The sequence below is a fragment of the Ixodes scapularis genome, unplaced genomic scaffold, assembly GCF_016920785.2.
Source record: "Ixodes scapularis isolate PalLabHiFi unplaced genomic scaffold, ASM1692078v2 PGA_scaffold1__304_contigs__length_218370807, whole genome shotgun sequence".
Taxonomy (NCBI): Eukaryota; Metazoa; Arthropoda; class Arachnida; order Ixodida; family Ixodidae; genus Ixodes; species Ixodes scapularis.
Window position 1 is genome coordinate 74,366,513 of NW_024609846.1, and position 16,808 is coordinate 74,383,320.

At 50.1% G+C, this 16,808-nt stretch overlaps 1 protein-coding gene across 1 annotated transcript; it reads right to left on the minus strand.

Annotated features, from left to right (window-relative positions):
* Window positions 1-3,665: 3,665 nt before the first annotated feature.
* LOC121046418 lies at window positions 3,666-7,390 on the minus strand. Its single transcript, XM_042290232.1, has 3 exons — window positions 5,872-7,390; window positions 3,963-4,327; window positions 3,666-3,809 (listed from the first exon to the last, which is right to left on the minus strand). Exons 1-3 carry the CDS (start codon window positions 7,388-7,390, stop codon window positions 3,666-3,668), a joined length of 2,028 nt encoding a protein of 675 aa, XP_042146166.1.
* Window positions 7,391-16,808: the final 9,418 nt, after the last annotated feature.

A 16,808-nucleotide genomic window follows, 5' to 3' on the forward strand; every position in this document is an offset into this window, starting at 1 on the left:
GGGGTATACAAGTCAGGCCGCGCGGTAGGCGGAACCACCCATGCTCTCGGGTGGGCGCAGCGCTGAGTCAGTGGTACCCCAAAATCTGTTCAGCAAGCGAGACAAAGCGTCTGCGTTACCGCTAGCGGACCCCTTTCTGTGGGTCATGATCACATCATAGCGCAGTAGCGCTAGAGCCCACTTTGATAGCTTTGCCCCATGCGGTCTGAAGGACGTCAGGTAGGACAGAGGGTTGTGGTCCGACACGACGTGCACTTTTGCGCCCAAGAGCCCGCCATAAAATGTGACAAGCGCCCAAACGAGAGCGAACGCCTCGCGCCCAATGGTGGATCAGCGTGTTTGGGTAGGAGTGAACGTATGGCTGGCGAACGCGATCGGCTTCTCGGCTCCGCCACTCCCGATCTGGCCCAGGCACGACCCTGGTGCCACTGCTGACGCGTCTGTCAAAAGCCAGCAAGGCTCCTGCAAGCTCGGGGTCGAAAGGATCGCCGCCTCACAGAGTGCTGTCTTTAGCTGCGGGAATGCGCCCTCCGCCCCCTCCGGCCTAGGTATTTCGTTCAGTTCGCCCTTTTTGGCAAGGGCCGTGCAGAGCTCGGCGATAGCAGCGTAGCCTTTTGCGTACTCTCGGAAGTAGCCACACGGTCCCAGGACACTCTGCGGTTCCCTCTTATTACGCGGGTAATCTAAACCCTCGGTCGCGGCGTCCTTATTTGGGTCGTGCTTATTCGTTCCAGACCCCACGACGTGCCCGGGGAGGGTGACTGACCCCCCGGCAACCTGACACTCCTCGTGAATGAGCTCACCTGTTTGTTCAGTCGCGCCGTTTTCGGGGGGCGCGCAGTTTACGTCTCCAAAGTTAGCATCTTCGTGAAGCATGACTCCCACATGTCCCACTCGAGCACGGCTGTTTCTCAGCCGGCTCGCACGAACCACTTTGGTTCCGCCCTCCCGAGTCACAGGACCTGAAGCCGCCACGAAAGCATTCGGTGATGCTATCCTGTGTTCACCCTTATCAAAATCCTGGTCTTTGTGCCGGTTCAGCAACTTCCAGTCATACGATGAAAGTAAGCAATCCGCCGTGATAGTCAGTGTATCGGTAACCGCACACAGTACGGTGACCGGATCACTCTGAGCAACCCCTCCCCGGAGCCTGGCCTGCAGCGGCAAACGCACGAGTTTTGCTGTTACCTGTTGCCCAAAGGCAGAAACAAGGCGAACTGTGCCGCTATGCCCGACCAGTTCCGGCGGAACGGCGCTCTCTCTGACGACTGTTATTTCACTTCCGGTGTCTAGCACGGCCGTTAGCTCTTGGTCGCCGGAGAAAAGTTCGACTAGGATCAGTCCTGAACCTCTGGGTCCCCACTTGTCATTCTTATCTACTGCAGCCGTTGGCTGTTGAGGGAAACTCAAAACAGCAGTTCTCTCCCCTACCATCACTCCCTGTACGAGTGGCTTTCGAGCCGTTTCATCTTGCTCTCTGCGGTTAGGGCAATTTCGCGAAATGTGCCCGCTTTGGTTACAGCCAAAGCAACGAGGCGAAGTGCGAGGAGGGCTCTGCTTAGAAGCGTCGGTCTCTGGCTTCGAGCTTTCGCCTCTGACTTCTATGCCCCTCGCCGTTCGTCCGTCTCTCTCTGCCTCCTCGTACATCTGTACCACCTTAGCTAGCTCGTGCGCCTGCAGCCACTTTGTCTCTTCACGCAGCGTGACGTGCCGGAGACACTCCTCACTGAGGCTCGACTTCACCTGGTCTGCGACCATCAGATGAATCAGGTCCTCTTTACTCTCTACATTGCGCGCCTCCAGGTAGTAGCTGAAATAGCTCGCCGTCCTCGAGGCGAACTGCGCCCACCCCTCGTCTTTTCGCTTACGCGCGCCGGCAAACCGCTTCCGGTACTCGCCAGGGGTGAGTCGAAGCTCGTCCAGGACGGCGGCCTTGACCGTGTCGTAGCTAGCTATCTCCTCCACAGACAACCTCGTAAAAAGATATTTAACTCTTTCTGACAACGCCGGCATTATCAGATGTACTCGGCTCTCATTCGGCACTCCGTAGGCCGCGAACATCTTTTCGACACCGTCGAACCAAACAGGAACTTCCGCGTCAGGTGGCAGTTTCTGATTTTTAAGAAGTTTCGCGCATTGCGAAACAGGGTTCAGCCTGCCCATTCCCGTTGTCACGGTAGCCGCCCCACCGACACTCGGTCCACGCATTGCCGCGATTCTTTCCTCGCTCTCAAGCTTGAGTTTTAATATGGCAATTTCGTGCTCGTGCTCCATGCGCCGCATGGCTTCCGCGTGCGCATGGGCAGCGCGCTCGTCGGCGGACCGACTTTCTGACCCTTCCGCTCCTCCGTCGGTCCCTTTGTCCCCTTCCGCAGTTTTCGCTTTATCCCCCGATCTCTTCATCTTTTCCTGCACACTGACTCCTACGTCTGCGCACACACCAAAGAAACGTGAAGGTTCCACTCACCGGCGCCGCGAAATCTCCCTTGAACGGGATGGCACGGGGTGACAGTGGGCTCCCTTGACGCTAGTCGGTCCCTGATGCGTGGGCTCTCTGCGGTAGTCGTTCCGTTGCCCCTCGATGATGTTTCTTGAATTTCGATGTCGTCGAAGCCAATCCTGTCGACTGCGCCAGTACGGGTTCTTTCGTTCCTCTGGTCACCTTGCGCCGTCCAGACTGCTAGGTCCGGATGGGGTGACGGGCTTCGTTGTGGGAAGCTGGGCGGGTCTTGCTGGAGACGAAGTTGCTTCCCTTGGCCGTCGATGACTAATTCAGTTGACTTTGGGAATTAGTTTTAAACAAAACAATTTAATACTTTTGAAACGAATGAAAATACAAAGAAAAACGATACTGCGAAATGGTAACTTCCCCTGTACGGGGTTGGGAAGGAGGTGGTCGGGTGTTAGCTTCTCCAAGCTCGGGAGTTGGCTGGCTCGTGGGATTACGTCCCGATTACGGGGACAAAAGTCCCTCGGAATCCCACGACCTGACTCGATTACGGAGCGACAGCTCTCGAGCCCCAGCACGAACTAAACTCACTCGCTGAGTTTCTCATCCAAGTTACTCGTTGGTCCGTCCCCCTTTAGTGGACCGGCGAATCCTCGATGCGTTGTGAGACAGGCGTTTCCCACCGCCAACCAATCGGCTCACTTTCTCGCCACGTGGGAATTGCTTGTATTCCCGGGTGGGAACCCGCGGTCTGCGTACATCTCACGGTCAAAGGTCGGGCTGGTTCGGATGCAAGCAAAACCATTTCTCGCATGGCGAAGTGGACAACCGACCCCAGTGTGGATAGCGCCGACTAAGTGAGCCATCCCGCAATTCATTCTGCCAGAGGCGGTCTGACGTTGCCGTTCTGCCGCGACCCCCCACACTCGGGCGAGAAAGACTAAACCGATGTAAACGCGCCGTGTAAACAGCGCCGGCCAGAGCCACTGCGCTCTGGTGGCGGTGGTGGTGTAACTTTACTTTTCCGGCCCGGAACGCACGCTCCGATTCTCTCGGCAGAAAACGCGCGCCCCGAACCCCGCGTCGTAAAGTACGCCTGTCTCTCGAGGTCGCCCGCCAAGGGAAGTGTTTACAACAGCGCTTTCCCCCCAGTCAAATCTCCCTGGTGCTAACGGCCCACCCGCGGAGCTCTCGTCGATCCTTACACCCCGTGTCATCAAATCTGCTGGATTTTCTTGTCCGGGGCGGTGCTTCCATGTAGAAGGTGACCCTCCAGATTGGAGCTCTGCCACTCGATTTGCCACAAAGGGCTTCCACTGAGTTGCTGACCCGCGGATCCAGTGAAGTGTGATAGCGCTATCTGTCCAGTAGAATGTCTCTTGAATGTTCATGATCTCTCCAAGATACTGGCCCATCCGTCTTTCAATCACTGCAGCCATTAGTTCAGTCGAGGTAGTGTTATTCGCCTTATGGGCGCCACACGTGATTTCGAAAACATCAAGTTCACCTCTACCTTCCCATCTTCTCCTTCAGCCCTCAGGTAGGCACAAGTGCCATAGGCCACCGGACTTGCGTCGCAGAAGACGTGTAGTTGGAGAGAACATATGACTTCTCTTGGCGTCTTCACGATGCAGCGAGGAATCACTATCTCTTCTAATTGTGGAAGTTCTGCGCACCATCGCCGCCATTGCACCAGTAGGTCGTCCGTTAGATCGTCGTCCCAACCAATTCCTCGTTCCCAGATTTCTTGAAACAAAACCTTGATTCGTAGGACGAACGGAGCAAGGAGTCCCAACGGGTCGAAAACCCTAGCTGATGCACAGAGTACATAGCGCTTCGTCGTCCCACTGCACGTGACGAAGTTCAGGATTTTCTCCACTGAAATGGCCAGCGTGTCAGCGTCACGTCGCCAAAGAAGTCCAAGTACAGCTCCCGGTTCAGAGGGTGCAGACGTTGATGCAGCTTTATCGAACGATCTTTGCAGTTCTGTCGCGTTAGTAGACCACTTTCGGAGTCTCATTCCTGCATTTTCTAAAATCTGGTTGGCTTGTTCCTGTATTCGCGCCGCTTCTTCAATAGTGGGGGCTCCGATCAGGAGGTCGTCGACGTAGAATCCCCGTTGAAGCAGTTCCGCAGTCGATCGCAATTCTTCATTGACGTTGCTGAGGTGATGAGTAAGAGTGGCGGTTAGTAGAGAGGGGCTGGCCGATGTCCCAAAGGGCACTCTCGTCATCCTCCACTCTTCAAAGGTTGGTTCAGAGCTTGCTGACGACGAATCTCTTTGAAACCACAGGAAGCGTAGGACGTCTCGATCTTCAGGTCGAACGCTGACCTGCAGAAACACCTTTTCTATGTCCGGTGTTAAGGCGATTGGGTGTAGACGGAAGCGCACCAAGATTCCTACCAGATCGGCGTTCAAATTCGGCCCCTTTTCCAGCTGTTCGTTGAGTGAAGCAACTCCTGGGAGATGAGACGAAGCGTCGAAGACGACTCTCAGCCTGGTGGTCTCGGATTCATTCCGAATTACGGGCTGATGGGGCATATAATAAATTCGTGGGTTTGTCGACTCGGCGCAAAATGGGCTCCTTGAAACTTTTTCTGCGTGTCCTGAGGTGATGTAGCTGCGTATGACGTTGTAATCTTTTGCGAAGGACTCGTCGCGTGACAATCTACCTATCGCATGACAATCTATCGCATACCTAAATTTAGTCCGCCCCAAGCTAGAGTACGCTGCATCCGTATGGTCCCCGTGGCAGAACTACCTCAAACGAGAACTTGAAAGTGTGCAAAACAGAGGTTTGAGATTTATTTATTCTGATTATTCTTTTTACACTAGTGTTTCTGGTTTGCGAGAGCGAGCGAATCTTCCTGAGCTCGCTTTAAGAAGGAAGATATCTCGATTGACGCAGTTTTTCAAGATCTACCACCACAACCCTACGCTTAGAAAAAGTTTACTCCCACGTCCCATTTCGTTTTTCCCAAGACTAGACAACAGCTGTAAAATAGAGCCTATATTTGTCTCCACCACCTCCTACGCCAATTCTTTTCTTCCTTTGACAATATTAGAATGGAATGCTTTACCTGATAACATAGTTACAACTAACAATGTGGATGTATTTAAAAAGCTACTAGGTTAACATTTAGATCCCTGTGCAAATAATGCTGAGTCTTAACATGTTAATATCGTGCCCTTCGTCTACTTTTTTATTATTTTTTGTGTTTATTTGTATTTTTGCTGCTGCTCACCGGTTTGCATCACTATGTTTTATATTAAAATGTTCAGTTTGTCATTCATTGTGTTCCTGCTCACGAGCTTGTATTACTGTTTTTACATTGAAACTATTAGTGACCCATCCCTTGTGTAATGCCCTGTAACGGGGCCTTCAAGGTATTATGAAATAAATAAAATAAATAAATAAAACTCTCAAGACGTTTCAATGCCAGCGTGCGGTTATCCCTCAGTTCTCCCGCGCCGACCCTGAACGGTAGACCGACTTCGTACCGTCCATTCACTTTCCGTATTGTTCGGTTGAACTCGTTCAGCAGTTCGTTCTGTTCTTCCATATTGCTGGAGGGCTGGTCAGAAATTCCGATGCTCTCTAGCTCCCCAAAACGCCGCAGGATGTCTCCGACGTCCTCGTTCGTGAAGCATTCCGTTCTTAGCACGCATACCATGCTGCTGGCGCTGCCTTTGAGAGAGCTGTGGTTTGACACTGGGCCTTGAAAGGTCCAGCCAAAAATGGTGCTTATAGCTACCAGCTTCTGATTTTCCTTGCAATGCAGCACTTGGTCACCGTTCACTCGCCACAACTGGTCTGAGCCGACCAGAAGGGAAATGCCCTCTTCAGCAGTGGACAGAGGGGAGAGAAGCATGTCCGCAATACGACGGCCGTTTTTCATCATACGGCGAACAAATTCGTGGTCGACGGGTACCTGCACAACGTCCTTACAGATGAAGGGTACCTCGACGACCTCGATGACGCACTCTTCTTGGCCGTATTGGCTGTGCAACCATACTTGTACTAGTCGCCGACGTTGCGGTCGTGACGTGGAACGTGTGAAGCAGCGGTTTTCTTGCTCCAGCCTCCTTTTCTTCACCTCTAACGTGAGGTCGCCAGTACATACTTCTGTTGCGTGCTTTGTGGACCGGCAAAAGAAGCAGGGGCTTGTGATATTTGCATGTAGCACAGAGGCTGCTGGCATTCTGGGTCTTTCAGTCCTTTTCTTCTGCGTCTCTTGCCGTTCTTCTACTACTCCGGCTCTCTCCCTACTCTCAACTTCGATCCGAAGGAAGCTTAGAATATCGGCGAGCTCATCTTCGGCATCAGCAAAAGAGGGCGGCCTTGAAGCGCTCCGGGTGGAAAGTGGTCCGTTGACAGAGTGTCCTTTTTCCTGCACTGCTGGTGAAGTCAGTGAAGTCGGACTGTTTTGCGTTTCTCCCGTTGACCTGTAGGCAGTGCTGCTTGCCTGCTGCCGGTGATAATTTACGACGACTTCGCTCGGCAAGGCCTTTAGGAGGATATCGGACATCATCGTGCAGTACGTTGCCGATCCCACGCCGAGCCGTTTCAGACCTCGGATGTTCGTCTGGACGTGATCGTACATCTTTCGAAGGCCTTTCGTGTCTTTCGCGGAGGCAACAGGAGGCAGTGCTCGGAGCTTCGCCAGATGATTTTGCTCGATCCTTCCTTTATCACCGAAGCGCAGTGTCAGGATTTCAATGGCATCGTCGTAGCAGGCCTCAGTTGCCTGGAGCCCAGCGATAGCCGCCGCCGCTGGTCCGGTTACATGGTTGCGCAGGTACTGAAACTTTTCCGATCGTGGAATGCTATCGTTTTCGTAAATAGCACGACCGAACTGCTCCCAGAAGCTCTGCCACGCGCTGACTTCGCCGTTGAAAGTTTGAAGTCGTAACTTGGGAAGCTTCACGCCGCTAGTCATTTTGGTGCGATTTCTTCCCAGGTCTGTGGTGGCAGTCGCAGATGCTGTCGCGGATGTGGTCATCTAGGTGGCCTGTGCCTGTTGTTCTTTACGTCTCAGTGAGTCTGCCTTGCAGTCCAACAGCGCCATCATTCCGATGGCCTCGTCGTCGTGCTCCGTGACCGTAGTGTATTCTGCGACGAGGTCTTGTTCCGATATATGACCTTCTATCTCCACGTTCAACTCTTGAAGAGCCCTGTTATTGGCCTTCAGCCTTTCTAGCCAGGCAATCAGCGATGCCAGGTCCGCTGTCTCCATCCCCGCTGTCGCCTCGTGAATAATTTTCGTGTTTTGCGACCGCTTCACTCCACGTTTTGCCTTGAGACGTTTCCTGTTTGACGATCTCCCACACAGCTCTCGGAAACAGCGTTCCAGGCAGGTGTTCCACAAAGGTGGAAAATCCGCTCACCTCAATCGTTCTCGTTCCCGGGTTTCGGCACCATAATGTCTCAGGATCAAAGAGGTCGTGTGGGCGTCGTATTTCAATCAGGCAATAAGCGTAAAAGCAAAACACAAACTGTATTTACACTAATAAATCAATCGAATATACATCATTACAGAGAAGTGTCTCGATCGGCTTCTGTCGTTCGCCTCGTTCCACTCGTGCCTCAAGCCTTCTTCTTTCTTCTCGTTTCTCGTGAACTTCAAATTTTTTCCAAACTGCAACAACACCTACGGGAAAAGTTACGCATCCGATCCATAATACCGTGTGAGGTTGGTGACATGAACAGGTCCAGTGAGTCGTCCAGTCTCACAGTGGATTAGCGTGTATGTGAGGCGTGAGGCCCTGTCGCGCACTCGATACGGACCATCCTACCTGCTCGCCAGGGAAGCTGTGAAACCTCTGGAGGCGTCACTCAGTGTGTGTGTTCGTCGGAGTACACGGTCTCCAACTTCAAATTACACGTACCGGTGGCCACGATTGACTTCTCAGCCTGCTGTAGCCGTGCGACGTCAAGCTCTCCCGGCCATCACGAACGATGTCCCTGAGTCTGCATCGCAGACTTTCTGCATAAGAGCGAGCAGCGCCAGGATTGTTAATCGTGCAAGTGTTTTCAAGCGGGAAAGTCAGCTTCTTTCTGAAATTAAAGCAAGCTGGCGTAAAACCAGTAGACCGTTTAACGGTTGTGAGTGTTACGGACGCGACTTCTGGGAGCTTTGCGTCCTAGTCGTGGTGACGTTCGGTGTGAGCTATAAAACTCGATTTCAGGTTTCGGTTCACCCGCTCTGTGATTTTAACTTGTAGGTGATATGTAGACGTAGATATGCAGGTGGGGTCAGAATCTTGAGGGGCTCTGCTGCAGTACCCGAGCAACTCTGTCCGACTCCGACGTCGTTGGGCATGGCCTGTCAAGAGCTCCTGCTCCAACCGTACATATTCGACGAGGGTCTCGTCCCGGTGCTGGGTCCGGCGCTCCAGTTCTCGTTGGACTCAAGGCTGGTACCCAGGTGGAAGTAATTAATCTTGAAACTTCCGGCGAAAGTCTTCCCAGGTGAGGAAAGAGGCCACGATGAGCCACTAACGCGTGGCGCTCGCCTGGAACACCACGGGCAGAACCCGCGCAAGGATGTATTTTCTTGAGGCTCCCGTGGCGAGCTTATAGGCCGCCAGCCCGGCCAGGAAGTCGGCCCCGGACTTCTGGTCACCGTAACCCGTGTACAACGGGACCGGCACCTGGGTCGTGACCCTTGCCCTTGGGGTCCCTGGTCAGCCAAGACCAGGTGTTGCGCGACCATGTCGCAGAGCTTGGCAGCCCGAGCCATCACGACCATGGACGTCGAGTCAGGCGCCTCTCCCGTCCCGCCCTCTTCTGCGGCTGGTCTATAGCGGGTCTGCATCGCACAAGTCACCGTACAAAAACGGCAAAATAAAAAGGGAGCAAAACAGAACGCAAAAAAAAGAAACAGAGGAAGAACACGTAATATACAGTATGAACAATATACACGCCGGCCAAGCTGCGATGGCAAAGATGGCATCCGGTGGCCGAAGCTATAGTCAAAGGACCACGTAGGCTTGTCGGGGCACGACCGCACTGTAAGCGCGCGCTCTCGTTCTCTTCTTATGGCCTTCGCAATCGCCCGGGAGTCAATGGAATTTTTTCTCCGTATGTAGTTCACTTGCTTGCCGCCAGGGGTGCAACCATCTCACCCCACTTCACCACACTCGGAGAGCCCCTTCGAGCTGCTTTGCTCTGGTGTTCGAGCTTCGTAGGTTGTTGTTTTGGCAACGGTTTATTGAATTTCGCTCCGATTTAAGTCACTCTACCGACAGGCAGTGTCGTCAGCATACTGCGTTCCCCTGTGACATGGACGGGACCTCTGTACCTGTCTGACCCCTCGCACGCCGTTGTTCGGAAAGCGCGGTCATGGTCAAAGAAAAGGCCCCTTCTAAGCAAATACAAATGTCAGACACTGATTCTGAGCAGTTGGCAGTGGCTGTGCCCGACTCGGTTACCACTGACCTGAAAATCTGAAAGAGCCTTGCGCTCCATCTCCATCCATGACATACTCTGGTCTGGTGTACGGCGGTTGCTATCTGGTGAAACTCATTAGTGAGTTTGGGTGCGAGGCCTGTGTTATGATGTTGACTACGAGTAACAAAATCCTCTGTTCGTCTCAATGCAAGGCCAGGATAAAAGCGGACTTCGTTATCCAAATCCTAGGTCCTCGCACTTCTGGACAATATTGTTGCCTTTTTTTAAAAGCTGTTAAGGACCTTCTGCGTAGAAATGTGCACGAAGTTTTGCAACTACTCATTGCACCCTATCTTGAAGACGCGCCAATCCTACGTTGCGCAGAGGGAATTGACAACAGTCACTCAAAGCGCTTGGCTGGTTTAATTTGCAACAAGTTTCTCAGAATACTTCTGATTAACCATGCAGAGACGGTCATGGACAGAAATGACAAATCAGCTTGATATGAGCACAAGCCCTCGAGGAAGCATTTTAGGCTGTAATATGCACTGTGCGAAAATTGTACAGACTACAACACCCTCGTCTAGAGCAGCTGGCCGACTTCATGTGCGGCCTATCAAATGATGATGCAGACCACGGCAATAGATAGATTGGGCCTGCTTACATTTCACGAGATTGTATGAATTATTTATCATTTAAAGTTCCTCCATGTAGAAGGGACCCATCTTCTCCTGTTCTTGAGCAGCAACAGAAGTTCTGGAGGTAAAGTGGAGTATAGTTTTTCTGCAATTGCATTCGCTGTCTCTACTTACTACTTTTGACTCTCGAATCTCTCGGAGATGTGCGTCAAATATTCACTGTTTTGGGCTCATCAGAAGCGCATTAGATAGTGGGTGAGGGTATAAACGTAAGGATCAGGTGTCAAAGGCTATAAAAATCTCGGCCGCAAGTTGCGAGAGCGCTGAGATACACTGTCAGACGCGCTCTGTGCAAACGGCAAGGTGTGGCCCAGGGGTGAGGTGACAGCTCTCCCGCGAATAGCCGTGGGAGGTGGCAATTGCCCCAATAGACCCTTGCCGAAATTCAGTGCCATCTGGTGGTTTGTAAAGCAGTTTAGGTTTTGCCATATCAATGGTGGAAATGAACTTGTATCGGCACTGTCACCTTCGCAAGTCAACGGCACGCGAGGAATTCTTCAGTGTGAGTTATTTCTCGATCACTTTCAGTTCGATGGTGACCAAGAACCTGCATTCAGAACAAAGCTCCAACCCACTCAGATGCCTCGAGAAAATCCTATACACCAAAGTGCTGTAAAGCCGATTGTGTGCCGCCCACAGATTGACTGAATCTGAGTTATTAGAAATAAACGCTTACGTAGCTCTTGTGTTCCATTCCTACGTCGCGTCGTACTGACCCCCGAATGTACAGGCCTTGCAAGATCCGCTTAGAACCATCTTCAACGTCTTCCTTTATCGGTCACTAGAAGGCCGCCATTGGTATGGCACAGATGCCGTTCCACAGATGATGATAGTGATCAAAGTGGCCAGACTGAATTTCGGAAAGGGTCTATTGCAAAGGCCATAAGAAGAGAAAGAGAGCGCGCGCTTCCATTCCGGCCGTGGTCGGGGATGGCAAAAGCGCGAAAAAAAAAAAAAAAAAAACAGGCTAACAGGCCTAAAACGGGCTAAAAGCCTGCAATCCAACCCGCGGGGCAGAAGTAGGCCTGGCGTGGAGCGCCAAATAATGTAGGGTTCGGTGCTAGCGCTCACCCGAAAGAAGTACCACCGACGCAGATATCAAAACCCCCACCTTTACTTCGCTGCCGGCGAGCGACTGATTGCTGGCGTGCCCGAGCCCGAGTGCGGCTGCTGCGGGTCAGGCGCCAGGCGCAAGTTTCTTTTTTCTTTTTTTTTTCTTTTTTGTGACAGTGCCAGGCCGCAGTGCCCATAATATATATATTGTGCAAACCGGAAATTAAGTCAAACGTAATTAATACTCAACACCATCTTATTTCCTGGCGACTTCCTATACTAATATCAAATTAGTAAACGTATACTCAAAACAATACTTTATTTCATCGATATACATTGAAATATTTTGTTTTGAGTTTTGTTCTAAGAGAAGAAAGGTTATTTCCATTGCACCGACAAATAAATTAGAACAGTTTTCTTGTTACTTTGTGTTGAGGGGTGCGCTTCAAGTCCAATATTTTTACTATGAGTAGTAGTAGTAGTAGTTTATTGCAAAATGAAAAGGGGGTAGAAGCAAGGCGAAAGGTTAGTCTCCCAGTGGTGGGGCCAGCTTTCTCGCCTATTGCTAGGGGGGTAGGCGGAACCAAGAGTGGTTGTAGGAGAGGTGGCACAAAAACACTATTATACACTATAATACACTATGATACACTATTTACCCAATGTGATACAATATTATACAAATTGCGTGGCTAATTTTGGTGTTGGTCCTTTCCTCGCGTATTACAGGGTGCTATAGCCCGCGGATTTTAAATAGTCAAGCAGTGCTCTTAAAGCTTTTGTTCTCTAATGCCGCGAACCTGCCGGGAACAGGAGTGACTTGGTGTTGCCAGCTGGAATATTAAGCAGTTTGAGGGTGGTCACAAGTGTTTCTCGGTAGTTGCTCACCGCTCTGCAATGTTCGAGAATATGTTCGATGTCCTCCGTGGCACCACAGGCACTACAGGCTGGGGATGTCAGGCGTTTTATGTGATGCAGTCCAGCTAGAGGCAGTTCGGGCGCGGCCTACCCTTATCCGATGAAGTAAAGCTTGCTCGAGCCTGCTAAAGCTCTTCTTGGGGATTGTGTACGGTGGTGTTCCAGCCGCTGTTTCAGGGTCAGGGTGAAGTTTCTTAATGGCTTTTTGAATAAGGCTGTTTGACGAATTATATGGATGTACGCAGATTGTTGGTGTCACATCCTCATGAGCAGTACGTGCGAGAGCATCCGCAGTCTCATTTCCTTGAATGGCAACGTGGGAAGGGATCCACTGAAACTGGATGAATCCGCCTTCCACAGCTGCCTTCTGCACAAGGTGGGCTATAGTGCAAGCTAGCGGAGATGCTCTTTCCAGGTTCGTGAGTTGTCTCAGAGTTTCTTGGGAGTCGGAGAAGATGACAAAGTGGTGTAGCTCCGCGTGCTTCAGAGTTTCTTGTACGGCAAGCCAGATGGCAGCAAGCTCGGCACATGCGGTGTTCAGGCAGGTGTCTAAGCGATCTTTTGTGTGAACTCTGAGTTGGGGAATGCAGTAGGCAGCTGTTTCCGAATTTCCACGTATGCTACCATCTGTATATATATATGTGTTTTTCCTGCGTAGTTTGTGGTGATCTACTCTTCAGTAATAGACCGTGCTACGCAATCTGCGACCCCACCTCGCCGAGGCAGGTCAGGAATACTTGCCAAGAATTTGCAGATTCTCTTCGTCACAGTGAGGCGAAAGTGTCTCTGGAACGTTAGAAGGATAGCCGATTGTTGAACGAAATGCTTCACCTATTCTAACTAAAAAAGAATTATGCCTTGCTATGATGCCTTCGATGAGTTGGGTTGTATTATGTGCACTGTGGAGCCTAGTGAAATGTCAAAGCACTCGTTCTTGTGCTCGATTCCATAGTGGGGAGTCGCGGGCTTCTACGAGTGTGGGCACATTCTGTGATGAGCAGGGCAGGGCGAGACAGAACCTTAACGCCGTTCGGTGGAAAGTTTCAAGAGTGGTCTATTGTGGTCTTGCTATGTCGAGTATGGGAAGTGCGTAGAGCACTCTGCTTACAATAAGACCCCGATGGAGCGTCAACAGTAATGACTGGAATGGAACCCAGCTTTGACTCGCGATGGGGGGAGATCACCAACAAAAACACGCTTTAATAGTTTTTTTATTTTTTTCTTTTGTTTTGAAAAGTATAAAGAAATAAAAGATCAAACTTTGAGAAAACGTCTGGAGTTATTTCTAACGGGGGTTAATATTGCAGTGATTGGTAAGACAACGAAGCAGAAGCAGCTGCCCTGAGTTTGCGGCAAGGATTGCAAGACTTTTATGTCATTGCAGAAATGCAACATACACACTATATTTAAACTATATGTAATCGTGTAGCAGGCAGACGAAGAAATATCTTAAGAATATTTTAAGTTTATAAGTAGCGTTTTAATATAGACGGTGTTTTTTCAGACTTAACAGATTAGTTTAAAAAAAGCTGCGAAAGCTACACTAATGTGGTCTATGAATGTGAGTTACGCTGGAAAGGAACTTAATAAAGGGGGTTAATTTTCAAGATAAGTTTGATACTTTACTGTAATATCTTAATTATAATTTTAATTTGCGAAAATAAACCTATGGTTCAAATTAGAAACTTGCTGAGTGTCACCGAAAACCACTATATCAGTAATTAAAAAAAAACAAAAAAACTCTTAGTTTCTGGAAGGGCTGCAGTGCGTTAAAGTTACCACTCGTGCTGTCGGTGAAAAAACGCTTTTCACCTTATTGTATTTTTACGTTGTGTACCATAGATGTTTGTTATAATAATACGATTTAAGTCTCATTCTCGGCAGGTTTTGGTTGCTCGTCTATACTAGTTTCTTAGAGTGGTTGTATAGTTGACGAGATCATCTGGATATTTTTAGGTTTGGATTTCGTCACTGTGGGGTTTTCGAGCATTGATGTGACCACGTTGTTCTGACAAGCAGTTTAGACCCACCCAAGAAAATCGAGACTCACATGAAGACTTTTTAGCGCCGAGCTGAAGGGTTTTAATGAGGAATATTTCTATAAGCAGAGTGTGAAATACCTATTTGAAGTTAGTTACCTGATAATTTTATACTATGTACTGAGTCAAAATGTTGCGTACTGTAAATAAATAGTAACATATGCGTATGTGAAGCACAAGTAAAATTGGTTAAAATCCTTGGACTTCTTCTAAGCGTGAGTATACGGAGCATCGATCCATGCCACACTTCGCAGAAAGGCCATGTAATAAAAGCAAACAAAACATGCCGACAGTATTTTTGGGAGCTAAAAGCAGTATATCGTGTGTCAAATTAAAGGTAAGAAAAATCGTTCGCATTGCGTTCAGCTAAAGGTCAGGAACTAAATGGAACCTCGCCCCACCTCTTTCTACTCTTGCAGAGCGAACGCTGTAGACGAGGTACCATAAGGTAGTAGCACAAAAGCACTCAGAAGAAATCGGAGGCAATGGAAACTTATCATTAGAAAATACTCGTCACTCACACACTCCACTCCCGAAGAAATTTAAACTTATCGTGATCGTTCTGATAAACCGAGGGAGCACATAGATATGTCGTGTGCGCAACGCATCCGAGACCGGCACAAGTTACCCGTAACCATGCATAACAAATCAACGAACGCACATTGCACGCTGGACACATTGGTTGCTTCCCCATGTTTATCAAAATATTCAAAACAAATTAAACGTTTTTTTACGTCACATTTCATTTAAAATTACAGAATATAACAATTGTCTTAATCGCCGATGATTAGGGTATTGAACCGAAATTTTCGGCGGTTCGGCTTAGGTTCGGGTTCATTATCGGCGGTTTAATTTCGATTCTGTCATTGGAGGTCAAAATAATTATTCTTTTCGCCAATAAAAAAGACGAAGAAGACTGGTTCGGATCGTTTCCTGTCATTCCTGCGGCCTTGTCCTGGTTGTACTGGAATGTAATTGGTCTTATATCCTCTCTTCTTTTGATTTCACCAGCGGTTTGAGAACTCTACTCGCATCTGTGAGTAGGGTTCTGCTCAATTTCTGGCCCTTTTTCATCTTATATGAGCCTTTTGTTGAACCTCCCACCCTAAACCCAGAGCAGTAAGGAATAGGGCACGGTGACGGTAGCGACGCAGTTTTAACGACGCACGACGCAGTTTTAACTGCCGGACATGACGACGTCTTTGATTGCGCCACCATGGCTGCAGTCGCTGCAGGCTACTCAAGATCATGCCGCTGTCACTTCGTACGAAACCTCCCCCCCCCCCCCCCCCCCCCCCCCCCCCCCCCCTCCTTCGCAAGAGATGGACGAGGACGCGGAGGACTTCGGCCCGCCCAATAATGCCAAACATTTTCGTTCGTCCGACGATAATCTTAAAGACGGAGACACGAGTTTCCACGTTTCATGGGCTTCGCGCGAGCCAGACGCAGCTGACTTAGAGGGACTTCGGGAAAAGGCTACAACGAGAACCCAGCGCCGAGCGCAGCTCAAAGCATCAGGCCAACCCCTACTACACTCTAAGAAAAAATGGAGGAAAAGGTAGCAACGATGCGTCTTCCTCCCTTCTACTGACGCGCCCCTAAGCGGACACGAGAAACAGGGAGGAACGAAACGTTGTCTCCTTCTCCAGGCAGCCGCGAAAAAGCTTTCGCCCTCCCGACTCATCTTCTTTCGGTTTCGTTTTTAAAGCACGTCAGGCACGTTGTTTAATAAATAGCTGTTCAGTTGATTGAGCTTCAGCCGCAGCGAAGGTTGCCTGTAACTCCGTCTTCTAGTCTAAACGTGCAGAAAATTTCGGTTGCATTGACGGTTTTATCAGTGATTTTATCAAACGAGCAAACGAAACCGCTAGAAACAGCGAAGTTCCGGAGTAGTGCCAGGAGCGCTACGTACGCTGGTAAGATGGACGTTTCCGGATGGCGCAGGGCGGATTGTGGGACCCACGCGGAACTACAGTAGCGGAACCACGCGGAACTGCGTTGACGTTTTCGACGTTATGGAAATCGCAGGAACTGCGTCCAAGGCAGGCAGGTTTTTCTGCCGGCTGCCTGGGTGCGTTTTGTGCTGAGTTCGGTTCTGTTTTCTGATGCCGGGAGGGCCAACCGGCTTTCAACGGGGTTCTGTATTTCTGCGTGTCAGCAACATAGCAGCAACATAGCAGCAACATCGTGATGGCAGTGTGGTGAGTTGTGAACAGAAGACTGGAATTATCGCCGATGTGACCGTGTGTTCGCGTATCAG

Excerpts from the sequence above, each read along its gene's own strand:
- LOC121046418 (XM_042290232.1), bottom strand. The coding sequence starts at position 7,390 with ATGACTAGCGGCGTGAAGCTTCCCAAGTTACGACTTCAAACTTTCAAC. Across the intron at positions 4,328-5,871 it reads GGCATTGAAACGTCTTGAGA|TGGAGAAAATCCTGAACTTC; the intron begins GTTTTATTTATT and ends TGGCCATTTCAG. Across the intron at positions 3,810-3,962 it reads CTGAAGGAGAAGATGGGAAG|ATAGCGCTATCACACTTCAC; the intron begins GTAGAGGTGAAC and ends TCTACTGGACAG.